Raw genomic sequence first — 17,563 nt, forward strand, 5'->3', positions numbered from 1 at the left:
GTGATTCCCTTCCTCTTCTCAGCTCTCATGACAGCCCACCTGGAGCACTGTTCTGGGGCCCCAGCACAAGAGAGACATGGACCCGTTAGAACAGGTCTGAGGGAGGGCCACAAAGATGACCAGAGAGCTGGAGCACCTCTGCTATGAAGACAGGCTGAGGGATTTGGGATTTGTTCAGTCTTGAGAAGAGAAGGCTCCAGGGAGACCTTACAGTGGCCTTCCAGTGCCTAAAGGGGGCCTGCAGGAATGCTGGGGAGGGACACGTTGTCAGGGGCTGCAGTGACAGGGTGAGGAGCAGTGTATTTTTAACTAAAAGAGGGTAGGTTCAAATTAAGATATAAGGAAGAAATTCTTCACAATGAGGGTGGTGAGGCCCTGGCACAGGCTGCCCAGAGAAGCTGTGGATGCCCCATCCCTGGAGGTGTCCAAGGCCAGGCTGGATGGGGCTTTGGGCAACCTGGTGTGGTGGGAGGTGTCCCTGCCCATGGCAGGGGGTTGGAACTGGGTGGGCTTTAAGGTCCTTTCCAACCCAAAGCATTCTGTGACTCTACGAAAATGGAGAGCACAACCAAGAACAGCTACTTGACCAAACTGTCCCAAGTGATCACAAGCTCCCATACAAAGGTGAAGGTCCTCCCTGTAGGGCCTAGTGCCAGGAGTTGTGTGCAGACCTTATAGTCCCCCTAACTGAAAATAAACAAGGTCTTCAAAGACAGGAGGAGCAGAAGCAATAACTTCAATAGTTCTGCACAAAAGTGTAATGGTTAAAGAGCACGAACAGGAGGGGATGGTGGGTTCAACTCACTCCTCAACACCAGAGCACCTCTTTCCCTGCTGGGCCACGTATCTCTAGGCATATTTTGCGAAGAACATATAAAAGGAGGAGGAACATGACACACACTCTCCGTCTTTTTATGCTGTAGAAGTATGTATTTAGGAATGCAGAAGTCCTGCAGTCATAAGGCAAGTCCTATGATCAGCCAAATAGCTAGATTTTTCAACAAGGATAACAAACTTGAGCTTTAGTTTCCCCTGCCTTGATTGCCTACATGCCTACTGTGCAGCTAGTATGTTAAATAAGCCACACCAGAACCCAGAACCCAAGCTCCTCTGACTCGCATCAGTGGCCTCCACAGCCAGACATGGAGCCAGCTCCTTCTTGCTTACTCTCTACCTGCCCCTTGAGTGTTCCATCTCTGGCTCCACAGTGATGGAGCTCAGAAGAGGGTGTAAAAAGCATGATTGTATAATGAATCCTGTTTGAAACCCTGGAAATTCAGGTAGTATAAAAATGTAGTCTTCCAGGAATGAACACAGATTAAAAAAAAAAAACACACACCACAGGTGCATCCTATTGATAACCTGAATGTAAAAGCACAAGATAGACACCTAACTACAGGTTTCAAGTATCCCTTTATATTTCCCAGGATATCACAGACACCTGAACAGAAAAATTGAAAGTATAACACAAGACCTACAGGAGACCACCATGCTGTGATGGAGCTGAGGTAGGAGTCTCAAAGGACAACAGCACTGGCTGTCCCTATAAGCAGAATTCCAACCAAAAGTGGCTGTTGGACTCAGTGTTGTCTGTGTGCATTTTGGTTACTCTCTGAATCACCACAGAACTGAGAAAACCAAGGGGGTTCCACAGCAGTTTGTGCATATGCAGACACCTAACTTTGCACTTAAGTATAAAATTATCTGTTACTTCCAGAGAATGCATGTTTTGGATCACTGTTACCAATTCTACATCCCTGAATGCCACATAAGAGGAACAAGGGAGATAATGTTTATTGCAGGTAAGATGACACTTTGCCTCAGAAGAATGTAGCTTATTACAACAGATAACAAGCACTACAGGCCCAAATAAGAAGGCCAGATGTCTTACAAAGACAACCTTTTGTCAACAACAACCAGTGACCAGCAAAAACAGCAATACTGTTGAAAGTAGACTGAGCTCTGGTTATGAAAAAAGCCTTTATGTTACAGCGAGCACATCACTACAGACTGATTGTGGCCATTTTTGATCATTTATCTGCCAAAACATGAACAATAGCAAACCAAAATAAGTGAGGCCTGCTACTGACTGAATCGATTTACTGCAGCACGCTGTCTAATGCTCACAGAATACAGTGTTTAGAAGAGATCCGTTTTGCCTTGTGCAAGCTTCACTTACACAAATGGATGCATTCTAGCAGATGGAGTGAGGCAAAAGGTGGTATTACCTGAGTCTTGGATGCCAGGCCATAACACTTGACGTTTTAAATCTTGAAGCTTCAAGAGTCCCTAGTGATCTCACACTAACTGCTGAAACAAGTGGGTTTCTTCACCTGTCTTAACCCCCCAAGAGCATTATTTTCAAGCAGACTCAACTTGTAAAATGCACTGAAGCCATCAGCATGGGTTAATAATTGCTGTCAGCAGTGTTTTACTGTTCATGTTTGCCACCTCAAGCACATGCTAGAAATACACAGTAGAAATAATACAAATTGCAAGTGTACATTAGATGGAGATTGCTGTAAAAACATTATGCAAATAGGACAGATGGATAGTGAAAGATGCCTAATTCCAGCATCTGTAACATGAAGATGGGTATGGGACAGTTTTTCCATATCGTTGAATCTGGCAAGTGCATACAGTTTACGCACACACTAGAGTGCACAAGACCTCCTGGCCCCAGAGTAAAACAAAAAAATAACATTTTTAGTTTAGGATTTTAACATGTTTGTTTCAACTTTACACTTGGATGCTCCATTAATGTATAGACTTCTTCAGTTTAAGCATGGTCCATACAAAATGTCTCACAAGAAGATTTTACCTGACAGTTAGGACCACACACAGATAATATTACCACATTATTTAAAGTTTTTATTGTTGCTGCTTTGTGGTGGGATTTTTTGTTTGTTTGTTTTGTTTTTTAAACTCTGCTGATTTAAGCAGATTTCCTGCTATCTCCCTAGAAAGTGAATTTCCTATGGTATGAGTAAAACAAAATATCCAAGGTACTGGGTCCATTTTTCCCACTATTTAGAAACAAGGCTACAGTAATTTCACTATGACAGAACAACTTAATAGAAGGTTGGAAACAAATTACATATAACAGTGCATTTCTACCTTCTAGAGTGGTGATGGCAGAAAAAGAAGGAAGGGCTTTGTCAGTATTTAGTAAGCTTGAGTATATCAACCTCCCTTGTAAAGTTAAAATAACAGATTACAAGAAATTGGCAACATGCACTTCTAAGAAGCAAAGAATAATTAGTACAGCATGGCCAAACTTACATGCTGCCTATCTTAGAAGGTAAGCCAGATGGTGGGGGAATAAACTCTCTGTCCCTAGCAGCAGTATCATTTGTGTCAGCAGTCACCCCACTTTCTTGGGTTTCTGCAGCAGGTGCAAGAGGGCCAGGCAAAGTGGAGCCTGCAGCACTAGTGTCAGAGACTAAATCGCTGCTATCTGCGTACAGCAATTCCATCTGGGTAGTGGTCCTCCGGCGGGCCTGCAGACAAACAGAAAGCAAGTTGCAACTTAAACATTTCCTAGGATGTGTCAAGAGCGCTTACGTTTAAGATTATAATTATCTGGTAATCAGCATCCCCCTCAAATCACTTGGCAACTACCTTTGGAAACTAAATCAAGGAGCTCACCTGTACCCTTCCAAATGATTTCAGAGGAGGCAAGTCAAGTTCAACAGCATGAAACATTGATTTGACAACTGTTTGAAAGGATATCCTTGGAAACCAGTTACAAGTGCCTATCAATACTACAAGAGTGCAACATTATTCTCCTAAGGTTTAACTAAATGAAATGTTATAAAGCAGCAGAAAAAAAGCAAAATATGAATTTAAATAACTACAATAATATTGGAGTAACTTCTTACACTGATGCTTCTTATGATGTAAAAACATCTGCTACTTAGTTTATATCAATTCAGAAGTAATTCAAGCCAAGATGAATTAATATTCACTCAGCATTTCAACAGCTGGAAAACAGCAGAGAACTTCAGAAAGGTGCCAAGCTTTATGCAACGTGGTCATTCTTGGAATTGACCATACGCTCTATCTGTTTAACCTGCTGCTGTGAAATTTAGATCAATTCCTCTTGGAAAGAAAGGCCACTAGGGAAGACAAAGGTCCAGCCTAAACATAGCCCTTACAAAAATTACGTTTACTTCATACCAACATTTTCAGATTAAAGTAACAGTTTACCTACCCAAAGAGCTGTGAAGCCAAGAGACACTATCAGTAATGAAACACCAACCTAGATATGTTCCTCTAAAGTCAACTGCAGTTCAAAGCATGGAGGATAGACTTGTACTTACTTTACAAATTTGCTTTATGCTCCTGTGACCACAGAAGCAAATCACAAACAGTACACGTTTCCAGTTCCCACTCCTGTTAATATTAAACTGCAGCCAACCTAGATATACACCTCCAATGCCAGCTTTAATTAAGAACCTGAAGGACAAACTTCTATTTGCTTATAAACATCCTTTACACTCCTATGACCATAGAAGCAAATAATAATGAAAAAAATAATTTAAAAAAAAAAAGAAATCATGTTTCCAATTCCCCTGGCATTAAACTGCAGCCTCAGTAATACTAAACTACAAATCTACTCCAGTTTGGAGTGCTAGTAATCTTCCTAAACTGTAAAAATTCAGACACGAGACATTGAAAGACAATACACTTTTATCATTGCTTCTCAGAGGGGAATATTAAGCAAAAGCACATCACAAATGAATCACATGAACAGTGCTTCAGCTCACCTTCTGTATGTCTTCACTCATTAATGTCTCTCGAGCAATGCAATAGCATCCCCCAGAAACTGCCATTAAAGTATAAATTATTATTATTATTGTACTGCCTACCTTGCTTTTGGGTTTGACTTCACCACAAAGCTTCAAAAGATCTGAAGACAATGAACTAAAAGAGAAATTACAGCACAGTTAGCAAGAAAACAGCTGTATCTTTGCAGAATGTGCATTTTTTATTTCATCCTTCTTCCTAGGGAATTGGTAGGCAATGTGGAAGGAAACCACATCACAGGTATCTTCTAATGGGTACATAATGTGTTGCAAAAAGAGGAAGTGACAGCTTCCTTTCTAGAACCAGATCCAGTTTGCTCACCTTCCTTCCGTCCCGGGACTATGCAATGGGGCATCCTCATCAGTACTATCTTCCAAATTTTCTAGAAAATTACCAAAAGAATAATGTTAGCCTGTTCATCTACATCAGGACATCCAGGCTTTATTACTGTACACAACATTTCAGATAATGTTGAATGTAGATGAACGGCATATATGAAGGGTAGTCAAGAGATTTTCTAAATCCCTATTTGCCAGTCATTTCCCATTGAATCTTCCTGTTTTTTCTTTTCCCTAATTTATTTTCATTTTTGATTTTTTCATTCATAAAGTTTCCTAAGGTCTTTCACACAGCTTAAGGAAATCATACACCTTGGCATACAGTGCCAGATGTGGTCCTCTATTGTAGTAGAGCAACATGGTTGACAGAGAAATAGAAATTGTAGGAGATCTGGAAGAAAGAAAGAAGAAAAGCAAAGCAGATTAACTGCAAGACATCGAAAAAAAGATGCTAGTCAAAGGACAGCAAGGATGCTTGTTCCACTTCCTTTTTGTGATCATCCTGCTCCAAGACAGAATCATATCTGTTAAATAAAATAAAATAAAATAAAATAAAATAAAATAAAATAAAATAAAATAAAATAAAATAAAATAAAATAAAGTAAAATAAAATAAAATAAAGTAAAGTAAAGTAAAGTAAAATAAAATGCATTTTAATCTAGCTAGTGAGCTGAGGCTCAGCTCCAGTTTATACAGAATGGCAGCATCAGCCTGACAAGAAGCAAGCACTTTGTTAGTATGTAAGCATATTGGTTTCAAAACAGGATGATGCCACCATTTAATACTATGGGCCTGCTTCTAAAGATACTAATTGCACTGAAGGTAACTGTGAAAAGAAGCTGTTCAGTAGAAATGCTTCTGAGGTAAAATGCATATTAATACCTGTGCACAAAAGACAAAACCAGCATGCATGGCACACACTGTTACGCTATCAAACATCAGATTAGCATGTCTGCATGCAAAACATCAGGCTAAGACAACCAGTCCAGGGCATGTGTACAATCAATTCCAAACTGCCAGGAGAAAAAATCCTTTACTTGCATGCTATTCTAGTGATAATTCAAAGTATAGCTTAAGGATATGGGTATTAAATTCCTGCAAGTCTCTTATTTTTGAACACACACGTGAAATTGTAAGGATTAAATAACGTTCTGATGACATTCCACTAAATCTCTTCTTTATTATTAGAGATGCTCTAAGGGTATTTACTTATCTCTGCCAGAAAGCAGATACCATTTGTAACACACAGCATTAATAGATTTGGTACCCACATCAAAATAGGTTTGTCCATGCATATATTTTAAATGCAAGTTCATGCTTTGGAGAAAGGCAGGAAAAATATATAATCTCCTGTTGAATTCTCAGAAGAAAGAATGAGAGGGAAAATGCTGCCTTCTTGTGTACACTAAATCTAAAAATGTTTCCTGAAAAAGCTTAAAACATACATCAATCTAATACCAGCTCCAACAATGCACTTCAGAGGTATTCAGGGTTACACTGTTAAAACTCATAGAACAGTTGTTTTTTGTTGTTGTTTTTCCATCCTGGGTTTGAGCCCACACTAAATCTTTCGTATATATGTTATTACTGGGTGTCTTCTGCAGATAAGATCTGGAGCACTGTTCCCCCCAGCAAGGAACCAAAGCAGCAACAGTAAAATAAATGCATTTTATTTCATTATTGTGATGATGTTACCTCATGCACTTCTCATAAAGGGCTTGTGATCAACTTTGGTGTTACTTGTAAAAGTAGAAAGCATGGGATTGCCACAGAAAATGGGATTTTACTTGTGGGCTTGCACTCACATGACCTGATGCGTTGTAGTAATGGTTTTCTTGGGTTTATCTGCAATTCATCACAGGAAGACTGTGGGAAGCCCCCAAGTAAAAACCAGTGCACAAAAACAAGAAGAAATGCAAAGAGACAGAAGAGTAAGATTCTCCAGGAAGGCCTGAGCAAGAGGAGATGAAAGGAACAATAAGGTTAGCAAAAGGAAGTACTGCTTGTGAGGAGCAGGAGACAGAACTGCTGATAATCGGTAAGACCAGTGCAGAGCTTTGCTGATGGCTTCACGATGAGGTCTTCGTCCTCATGTAGAGACAACTGAACAATGCCAGTACAATTTGTACTGAAATGTGCCACACCAGCACTTTTAATCCAGTGGAGACGACTTTTAACCTGCTCTTTCAAGATCTGCACACACACGGCTGTGAGCCCCAACCAGGAATGTCCAGCTGTCACAGGTGGGAAGGAAAAGCAGCTCCCACTGCTTCAGGAAGGAGTCACTCCAGCAACGTTTCACTTTGTGGTCATGCTAACTCTTCACAAGCACGAAGAGTTCATCTGCACCCAAGGTAGGTGTGCATAAAAAGCTCGTTCTGTAGGTAAAAATCTGAGCCTGTGATGCAGTTCACTGCAGATCGAAACTTTTTCTTCAGGCTCCATTTGAACGCAGGTACACAACTACACTTGGGAACACCCCAACTTCTTCAAGCCAACTGTGTTCAAGTGGCTAAGAACTTACAGATTGCAGAGCTGAAAGAAGGCATCAAGGGAGCGTTTCACAAGCAGCTGATGATCAGCACCATGATCAGCACCCTGAAGGTGCAACTACTCTGTTAGGGATGAGGCTGAGTGGGTCTTCCCCCTGAGCTGTTGAAATTGGTCTCTGCCACCCACACTTCCACACTTGGGAATCGTGTCTGACTACCAGGGAGCCCCTGCACAAGAGTCCCAGTCACCAGCCTCAAAGCCTCACTTCAACGGCTTCTGAACTGTGTGCAGCCCAAAAGGTTTAACCACTAGTGATCTACAAAACACAGACCATCAACAGTGTGGATTTCTGTGTGGACTGAGGTTAGTATGGTGTATTCAGTTTAAGGTACATCCAGTGAAGTTTCCTTCCTAAAAAGTGTTAACACAGTCCTGAGTGGCTTAAGTGTTTTAAAAGCCTCAGTTCATGCTTGCAAAGTGTTAAAAAGCTTCTTTAATGGTATATGCTCTACAAAAATTTTCACAGTAGAGCTACTGTTTCAATGCATTTAACAAAAGCCTTTTCAAAAGAGTGCTCCAGATGCTGTTAACAAGTGAAAGCCTGTCCAGAGCTAAAAGAAAATGCAGTGCTAACATCCTAGCTGGAGAAGCACTGCTCTCACACCAACAGGGGTGAATGCACACACACAAACACACACAAGAAAGGGGCTATTCTAGACAAACTACAATACTAATAACCACTGATGTTTCTGAGGAAATACTAGCCAAATGCAGCAACATGCCCTAACACAGATCATCAGCAGGTGTCATCTGTCGAGACACTGGCAAAGCTGTAATTGTTCTCACTGGCTTATACCAGGTGATGATCTATACACTTTAAGACAGTCCTGTACATATGAAATGTTTCAGATGCCTATGCAGACTAGCACAGGACACCTTAATGGGATTAGAAGTAACACAGGATGATACAAAACAAGCTGACATCAGGAATATTTCTTTCAGGTTTCAAACATAGCCAAATTCACGACTGGAAGTATAGGAGCTGAGAGAGTGAGTGTTGTTTTCTTCGGAATAATTTAGAAGCAACAACAAAAAAAGATTTATCTCCTCAAAGTTAGTGAAGTCAATAACTAAACCCAATTGAAAAAAAAAAGTGAGAAAAAAGCTCCATTCTGTAAAATATTTACATTACAAAATAAACTAGGTTAAAAATGAACTGCATTAAGAACTTTTTTTTTTTTTCAGAAAAAAGGTAGAATTTATCACAGCTATAGTGGTAATATAGCATAACATAGCCTTATGTAGTCTGAATATTAAAGGTTGACAGACAGTAAGTCATAAAATTGAAATACAGCTCTGCTTTCTGCGTTCACTTATGTACCAAACCTAACGTGAAGCTATGGGGGTTTCAGAAAGGAGGAATGCTCTGTAAGCTCATGGTAACGAGTACATTTACAGAGTAGTTCATGCAAACTTCACACACTCACAAATTCTAAGACGCACCAGTTAGTGAACATGAATGAATTAGTAACTCATGCAGCTGTACAGTACACAGAAAGCTAAACATACTTACCCAGCGGTATGCTATCTAGGTCTGTGTAATAACAGCAACAAGGAAACAAAAGCAACACTCCAATCAAAACATATCCATTTATAAATAGAAATAAAACATAAGTACCCAAATGTACTCTATATTTTTTCTTAATATCATCTCACGAGAAGTAGAATAGATGCCGTAACAGACATACAATGCCACTTTCAAAATCACTAACGTACGATGATTGAACAGGATTATATGTTTAGAATTTCACATTCAAATGTTAAAAAGACATCAAATTGTAAATGCAATCTTTTATAAAAATAACAGACAGATTATTTGAATTTTAAAGATCTCGATAATAAAAAGCTTATTTCCTACATTTCACTGCTGAGTGGATATACTTAAAAATGACATACATGCACATCAATTGTGAAATAGAGTTTAAATTTAATATGTTAAAATACAGCATCTATTCAGAAAAGAAACAGCCTAGAATGCCCAGTACAGCATGCATGAAAGGCAAACATGACATGCAGCTGACAGCTCAGAATATAAGATGACAAAATTACCTTGCAAAGCATGACCCAGCAAAGCATCAAGTTCAGGATTTAACTCAGCTTTCTCTTTCAGCATATGAAACAGCAGTTGGTTTTGAGTAGCACTAGTGATTTCGGTCTGCTTAAGGCGCCCCTCAAGAACTTTAATCTGAGCTTCTTTCTGAGCTGCTTGGAGACCCTACAAAAGAAAACAAACAAAAACAATGACGTTTTGTCACAACACCTTTGTTTAGAAAAGAAGAATTGCCCCAAGTTTTTAAAAACTACGAATACAAAAAACATGTAACCTTTCTTTCACACCCTAAAGTTCAGATGTTAATTAAAAGATTAAGAGTCAACTTGTGATCCTCAGACTCTTCCTTGTAAATATGCATCCAGAGGTTAACTTGGATATGAATCCCAAGTATAATTCGTAGATTTCTCATGCTTATTCAAGACCAAAAAGCACATGAAAATTAACACCTTAATTTTTTCACACATCACTACAGTACCCTTTTATTATTATTATTATTATTAATCTATTACCTATGATACTCTGTAATAAAGCAAAATCAGAACAGTAATCTTTCCTACAGAATTACTCGTTGCACATTCAGCTTTTGCCAGAAGATCTCTCAGTCTAACTTAAGAGAGAATCCATTTTAAGGAAAATTCCCTAGACCCCTGGTTTAGTGGGGCTTTTTTAGCTGAAGAAAGTGTAGCCAGGGAAATTTAGAGGAAAGACTTTCCAAATAGAAGAGAATTTGAAAGGTGAAGGTACAAAGCATCTTCTGAAGTGCTTGCAGGATAGAAGATGACCAAGCGCTACCAATTAAGAAAGTATAGTACTATGGACAAAGATTTGATTCTTATTTTATCCGAACTAAAACAATAGGCATGTTTCAATAGACACATGTGGAAACAAAACAGAAAGCGTGCATGATCAATTTTGCAAGAAAGTCCTTCACATAATGCAACGTTTTACTGTTAATTGAAAGGAGAAATTGTTAACAGAGAAAGTCAGAGACTCCTCTCTCATATATTCTGTTGCAAGGAATCAGGTATGCATTCAACCCAACTAAGGGCTGACAAAACAAATTTTGCAAAAGCCAATGTGGTTATGGGAATTTTCTTCCCAGGTTTCTTCTTGTTTTGTTCTCAAACTTTTTAGACTACCTTAGTCACAATAGTAGTGAATCAAGAAGGCAGAATTAGCCACTGGGACTGGCTCAAAGTTCATTTCAATAGTCCCGAAATCTTTCACTCAATTCCGTGTCATTGAGCATGGCCTCCAAACACAAAGAAAAGAAGCTGCTAGAGCATGTGATACATGTGTGCACATGGTTATAAACTGCCAATTACTCATTTTGAAAGTATTATTTCCCAAAGCTTTAAGAAAAGCCCATCTTGCTCTACTCAAAAGCAGAAGTCTCACCAAAGTGTGCCATGCAACGTTATATTATCCTACCTTAAAACAATTGTTTTAAAAAAGGCTCACATTCTTAAGAAAGTCGCTGAGCTGAGCCAGTCTTTAAAGAGAACATCCTGAGCATTTATTAGGAGCTTGTTGGAAAACATGGAAATACATTATTTATTTGATGCTAATTACCTCATGTAGTTCTTTTAACAGCACTATATTTTTGTAGAATGAAGTGGCCTCTTCTGGGGATTAACAAAACACCAAACGGGTTGAAGCTGACAATGGATCTCAAGGGCCTCCACACTGAGAACCAGCATGACTCAGTAGTGCTGACCTGCTTTGTTAGGTCTGGCTTACTTTCCACAGGTGTAAATTTAAGTTAGCCAGCCTTTCTGTCAGCACAGCTCTGCTCCTGATACATGGCACAGTTCTGACACACACACATTTCGCTTGCTACATTACCTTATTGATACCCATCGTGAGGAAGTGATCAAGCAAATATCGAGCTTCTGTCAAAGTGCAAGCATTAATCACCGCTGTTACATCCAAGGTCTCTCCCTCTTCCTACACGTGCACCAATAAAAGAGTCAGGTGGTAAGGAAAAAAATGCATTTTTGTAATTACTTAATAATTTCTTACTCATAGAAAATAGAAACAGTGCGAATGCTCCAATATTGCCCAATTATTCCCTTGGCTACCTCTAAACTATGCCTGACAGTCTTTTTTTTCCAAACTATCCACCAAAATATTCCATTGTACAGACTCTGCAGCCTTCCAATTCTTCCATTTATTTCCTGTTAGAAAACTCTTACTAATCTGTAACTCATACACTTCCTTTCTAAGCTATTCACAGTGGATACAGAAAGAAATTTATTTCTTTAGTCTCTGCTCCCTTTGTGTATTTGAAGACTTCTCCCCCTAGTCTTCTCATTATTTTTCTTCTGATTATTCTCAGTCAGTATTAAGCACTCGGGTACCCTTAGGAATTAAGAAGTCTTTTGTGTTCACTATTTTATTGGCAGTATAAAGTCCTGTAACCTTGCACTACACTGTCCAAAATTCAAGAAATCCTGATGCAAATAAAACAGTAAGAGCTACTGGTAACACAACATGCTTTAATGCACAAATTAGGCCAAGGTGACAGAGGGAGAACTCAAAGACTGCTATGTAAAAACAGTGGTTAAGTCTTACAGTTCAGACTTCATATTACCACGCACTGAGGGATCTAAGAGACGGTATCTGGTGGCTTCCTCCTGCTAGATCATGTATGTTACGATGCACATTACAAATTTTCACATTTCACTGCTTTACATCAATCATAATAGTAACTTAATAAGGGAGGATGTCTGTCTGAGGTCAGTCCTAAACAAGCAACTTCAACTGAAAAGCCTCCTTAGTTACAGAAAGCCATTGTTCCATAATTGGAAATTTACTAAAGGGCAATAGGTAATAAAAGTAATTGACATAAATGCTAACATACAAAACTACTTATGTATATTTAAACCATATGAAAACAACACAAGGGACTAGAAGTATATCTACTGCTGCAGGAAGAGGATAAAAGCTGGTAACTTTTGGTCCCAAGAATTACATTAATATGATACCAGCAGAATAGAAGGCATCAGTTTCAATGTTTAAACACTTTGTGTATTAACTTGCATTATGGTATCAACACTAAAACTCAGACCTGAAGGTCCAGTTGCATTTACATCCTTCATTTCAGGCTTCACTTAATTTTTCACCAACTTCCAGTTCCTTTATACAACCAAAACAAATTTTGTTTCTAAACAGAAACAGTTTCAAGGCTAACATAGTTGTTTTTTGTTTTCAGTCTTTCCATTATTTCAATTAATATTTGACCTACCTTTGCTTCTTCCATTTGCATGATGTTTGCTTGGCAGTCAGAAATGCTGTCATTAATGTAGTCTATATTTGCAGTTAGTGATTCCATCTCTTCGTTTATATTTTGGACATTTCTATCTGCTTCACTGCCACCCCCATCCTTGATGAGCTTCTCCCTTTTCTTTGAAAGTTTTTCTCTTCTTTTTGTAAGCTCTTCACGTTGCTATTTTCCCCAAAGACATAATATGACATAAAAATTAGTAAACACTTAGAGCACTTAAGTGCCCTTATTCTGTTTTCTTTTCCTTCTTAAAATTTAACTAGCACGTCATTATTTTTATTATATTTTATTATATAATTTAATAAAATAAAATATAATATAATAAAATTATATTTTATTATTATATTTTATTATTTCTATGTGAACAAAGAAATTCTACAGGTAAATATTTTAATATATTTACACATGATCCCATTAATGTGTTTTTCTTTACTAAGCACAGAAAGCCCATCTCCAAACGCTTACTAGAGTTAAAAGCTTCTTCATTGCCTGCAAGGGATTCCAAGTCACTTTGCCTATGCCACCATCCCAGCAATATATTTACAACAAATGTAAATAAACTACTCTTTATTTAATATGACCACATAGCCAATAGTCCATAGTAGGTCACCCACCGTAAGTAACCTGTTCATATCTGCCTCCATATTGGAAATGGTCATCCTCTGCATGATGATATCAGTCACTCTGCGTTCAAGTAACTGCCACTTCATCCTGGCTGCCTTTGAGGAATAAACTCGGGTTGTCACTGCTTTCCGCTGATATTTCTTTCTGTTATAAATTCAAGAGAAACATACAGCTAAGTCTAAAGTAGTCCAGGCTTGAAGAGGGAAACTATCAGGCCAGAATATTTTTCTGGAACAACTTAAATTTCTTGCAGAATTTCCTGCAGTTTGTCAAAATGCACCAGAAACCTACGTGCACCCTGCACTGAACTCTACTACACTTAAATTTATAGCATTTGTTAAAAAAAAATGTATCAGCACTGCGGCATCTTGAAATTCAGTGCCACCGAAGAATCATTCCTTGTTTAACAAGAAAATGTGCTTCAAGCTGCAGTGGAAGCCCATCAGTAAAGCTAATGTATTACACTGGGTTTTACAACAAGATTATTGTTGAAAATAAGAACATTACGGGCCTTGGACCCATAAGGACATTTCTTTGAAACAGATTAACTGGATTTTGAAAATTTTGTGCATCTTAATACACTTTATCCTTTAATGTCATTTTAAATTATTCCACGCTTACTTAAGCCCACAAAATGAAAATTATATTTGGTAATGGTAAAATGACTGTTTTATGAGCATTACATGACAGCAGTCTGAAAAATACCAATGACTGCAATATGTACCATTAGCATGAATATCTGCTATAAAGCTCATGCAATTTCCAGTTCTCTTAAGAAAGTACTAAAGAGTTTTAATCCTTACCCTGTTCCATTTGTTGCAGTTACAGACAACGCTTGAACCCTTGCAACAGGGATTCTCATCTTCTGCTGTGCTGCTGTTCTGGAGCCATCGTGCTCAACTGATGAGCTAGAACTTGGTTCCTGAATTGGATGCTCAGGCAGGCTCAGCTTTCGACTTACTTTTCCTGCTGCTTTATCGGACAGAGGCCTTACTTGCCGACGAAGGGCTGTGACCTGAAACAGAGCGAAAAGACACAATTACCCTGAAATTCCATTCTAAGTTGCAGCAACACAGTGTTATTCTGCTTTCAATGATGTGTTATTGTTTTACCACAGTACCTCTTCAGTTTTGCGACGTAAGATTACTTCTTGATTTCTCTTCTGAGCTTCCAGAAGCTTGAGCTGGTGCTGTGGAAAAAACAAAAGCAACAGATGATATTCCTTCCATTCTCTGCCACAATGAATCACTGTATTAAAGAAAAGAAAAGAAAAAAACAACAACTTTATACACTAATGTAAGTTTGCATAAATATTGTGACATGAAGGGTCCAGTCAGAATGGTTTCTTGCTCTTTCTAGGACAGAATGACAGTACATTTTTCACTACAGTTATTCTCTACCAAAAAGACCACTTGCATGCAAATAAGGTGATAGCAACAGTTTTGTAAAGATTCATTAATAAAACAACACTGATGTACATATTCAGCAAGTCTTCCATTTTCTGTTGCACTTATCACTTGAAGCTAGGAACTGAGTTATCACGTAAGTCAAATTATGTGCATTTTGACTGGCAAAAGTATACAGGTACATGCCTGCCTCAGTAAATACATTTACACAGGGCACATGCTGGCTAATGGATGCGCATCTTAACAATAGCTACTTATTCCAGATGAAAGTTCTCTATCTCTTTAATCACCTCTCGTTTGCGTTGCTCCTTTTTAAGTTGTGCAATTTCTCTATTTCTTCTAGACTCAGTCATTCTAGCTTTCTCCTGTTCTTCTTTCATTTGTTTCATCAGGCGAACCTGTGAAGAAGTCATCACTTAGAAAAGCTGTTTGCACTGAAGTGCTATTCCCAGTCCCCACCATATAAAGGTTTTTTTTTCCCTCCAAACTACCATCTTTCAGTATATTACATGCTTTTAGCAATTTCCCTTCTCCATCTAATGTGTCTTTTTCACTCAGTACTGAATAACAAGTAATAAGCAGCACAAGCTTCTCCACATGTTTGATGCAGTAATATCCGTTCATTAATCCTAAAAGGGCTCCCCACACACATGTGCACACACGGGAATAGCATAGTCTTCAAATCTTTTCTGTTTTCAGTCTTTTGAGCAGCTGACAGCAAGAACAGAATTATCCAGTGGATAAACGCAGAGATGATCTCAATCCATCTTCCACTGAACAAACACTCGTTGTAAGAGACTTAAAAATACTGAAATATACCTTAGTTTTCTTCATCTCTGTCACCTCCTGCTGCAGTTTCTTCAGTTGCTTTTCATATTGAGACTGATTCTTAAGCAACCGTGCATGTTCCTTTTGAGCTGTTTGAAGTCTCTGCAGTTCTTTATTCATGGCTTGGAGTTTCTTTTCATATTCTGACTTGATTTTTTTTGCCTTTTCTTCTGAATAGGTCTCTACAGAACCTAGAACAAAAGGGAATTCTTAGTCTGCTTTTGTTTACAATATTTTCATTTTGCCAGCCACAGCAGAAGACTCTTTCCTCTGCTTTTAGCATTTTTCACAATATTTGAAAAACATCATTTGCATCTAGTTCCTGTCACCTGCACTGTTTCAAGATCTTTATCTTTTATGTCTTCCTGGGTAAGGGATCAAATCTTACTGCTTTCCTTCTGATTTCTTTGCACTCAGCAATAAATATCCAAATACCTGAAGACACAGATATACGCATGCTTGCTCACTCATACACATACAAGATCACAAGAACAGTCAAACCAGGTCCTTAGAGACATCAGGCCTAAAAACCACTTTCTGATGCTGATCAAAAGGGAAGGTCTAAGGAAGGATAAGGGAATAGCAAAAGCATACAGAGTAAATATGATAAAGTATATACAGTATATTTTTAAAAGAAATAATAGAAACAAACCAATAAAAAAAAAAAACTTCCCCCAAACTTCAAATTATTCATGGCTCAATTAATGCCACAATTAATTTTTCATCTTAACACGACTCTATTTAAATCTGTGGTAGCCAGTAAAACTTCTCTGCAAGGCCACTTTGATTTTCATTCTTATGTTAGGCAAGCCAAAGAAAAGGGGGAGGCTGGCACTAAAACAAACTTTTAATTCATGTACTATCTCAAGAACTATGTTAAAAAGAAAATGAGAGTTCCTAGAAAACTGAAAATGCTCATTCAAGTAAATCAAATACCTGTCAGTAGCAGTAATTTTTTTTAGAAAAATCTCTCAATTCTGATAGAAACTAGAATGAAATAAGTATGACTCACTAGCATTTTGGGTACAAACCTGTTTCTGTTTTCTGCAAGTTCCTATGTTTGCAAAAAGAGGCAAGGAAAGTGGCAAACAATTCAACCTGGAGATCTTACCATTTAGATTTAAATAATTTTTACTTCTTACCCAAGTTTTGAAGAACCTGATCTCTTTCAAGCTGCGTGTCTCGAATCTTATGTTGTAGCATCATTAGTTTCTCCTCATACTGTTTTTTCAGTGTTTGCAGTCTTCGCTGGCTGTTTTCTAGCTCGTCTATCAGTTTCTGCTTAATGGCTATTTCACAGGTGATATTTGCCAAGTCAGCCTGATAATTTTCTGAAATAAAAAGATATGGATAATTAAGATTTCTGTTAACAGAATGGTTACCACATAAATATGGATTCCCCCTGCAATGTTAAGGTCATTTCCTGATGTGTAGCTGTACACAGGAAAACTCTAAATGAAACACAATGAAGCAAGTGAAACCATTACTGAAATTCATGACAAAGTCTCCTCCTTAAACATTCTCCATGATAGAACTGGGAAAGAGGGAGGAAAAGATCTCTCTCATTGGAACTTAGTTGCCCAAATGTTTTAATTCTTTACAGTTAAAACTCACCATCAGCAGTCTCTCCTAAACTATAACTCCTAACTATAGAAGTTATTCAGAC

The 17,563-nt window shown here is 38.2% G+C and overlaps 1 protein-coding gene across 9 annotated transcripts in view; it reads right to left on the reverse strand.

Moving 5' to 3' along the window:
* Positions 1 to 17,563, reverse strand: part of KIF21A (kinesin family member 21A) — an 89,151-nt gene that overhangs the window by 18,335 nt on the left and 53,253 nt on the right. For 6 of the 9 annotated variants that reach the window (XM_084531394.1, XM_084531400.1, XM_084531397.1 and 3 more), the window contains 13 exons: positions 17,040 to 17,228; positions 15,889 to 16,088; positions 15,360 to 15,467; positions 14,784 to 14,852; positions 14,467 to 14,678; positions 13,654 to 13,807; positions 13,001 to 13,201; positions 11,599 to 11,700; positions 9,750 to 9,915; positions 9,214 to 9,234; positions 5,131 to 5,191; positions 4,872 to 4,926; positions 3,283 to 3,500 (listed from right to left, as the gene is read on the reverse strand). In XM_084531394.1, the coding sequence (XP_084387520.1) occupies positions 3,283 to 3,500; positions 4,872 to 4,926; positions 5,131 to 5,191; positions 9,214 to 9,234; positions 9,750 to 9,915; positions 11,599 to 11,700; positions 13,001 to 13,201; positions 13,654 to 13,807; positions 14,467 to 14,678; positions 14,784 to 14,852; positions 15,360 to 15,467; positions 15,889 to 16,088; positions 17,040 to 17,228 (1,756 nt within the window). The remainder of the gene's footprint in view (positions 1 to 3,282; positions 3,501 to 4,871; positions 4,927 to 5,130; positions 5,192 to 9,213; positions 9,235 to 9,749; positions 9,916 to 11,598; positions 11,701 to 13,000; positions 13,202 to 13,653; positions 13,808 to 14,466; positions 14,679 to 14,783; positions 14,853 to 15,359; positions 15,468 to 15,888; positions 16,089 to 17,039; positions 17,229 to 17,563) is intronic. The other 3 variants (XM_084531395.1, XM_084531398.1, XM_084531393.1) reach the window with 1 other exon arrangement.

Source organism: Aythya ferina, assembly GCF_964211825.1.
Source record: "Aythya ferina genome assembly, chromosome: 1".
Classification (NCBI taxonomy): domain Eukaryota; kingdom Metazoa; phylum Chordata; class Aves; order Anseriformes; family Anatidae; genus Aythya; species Aythya ferina.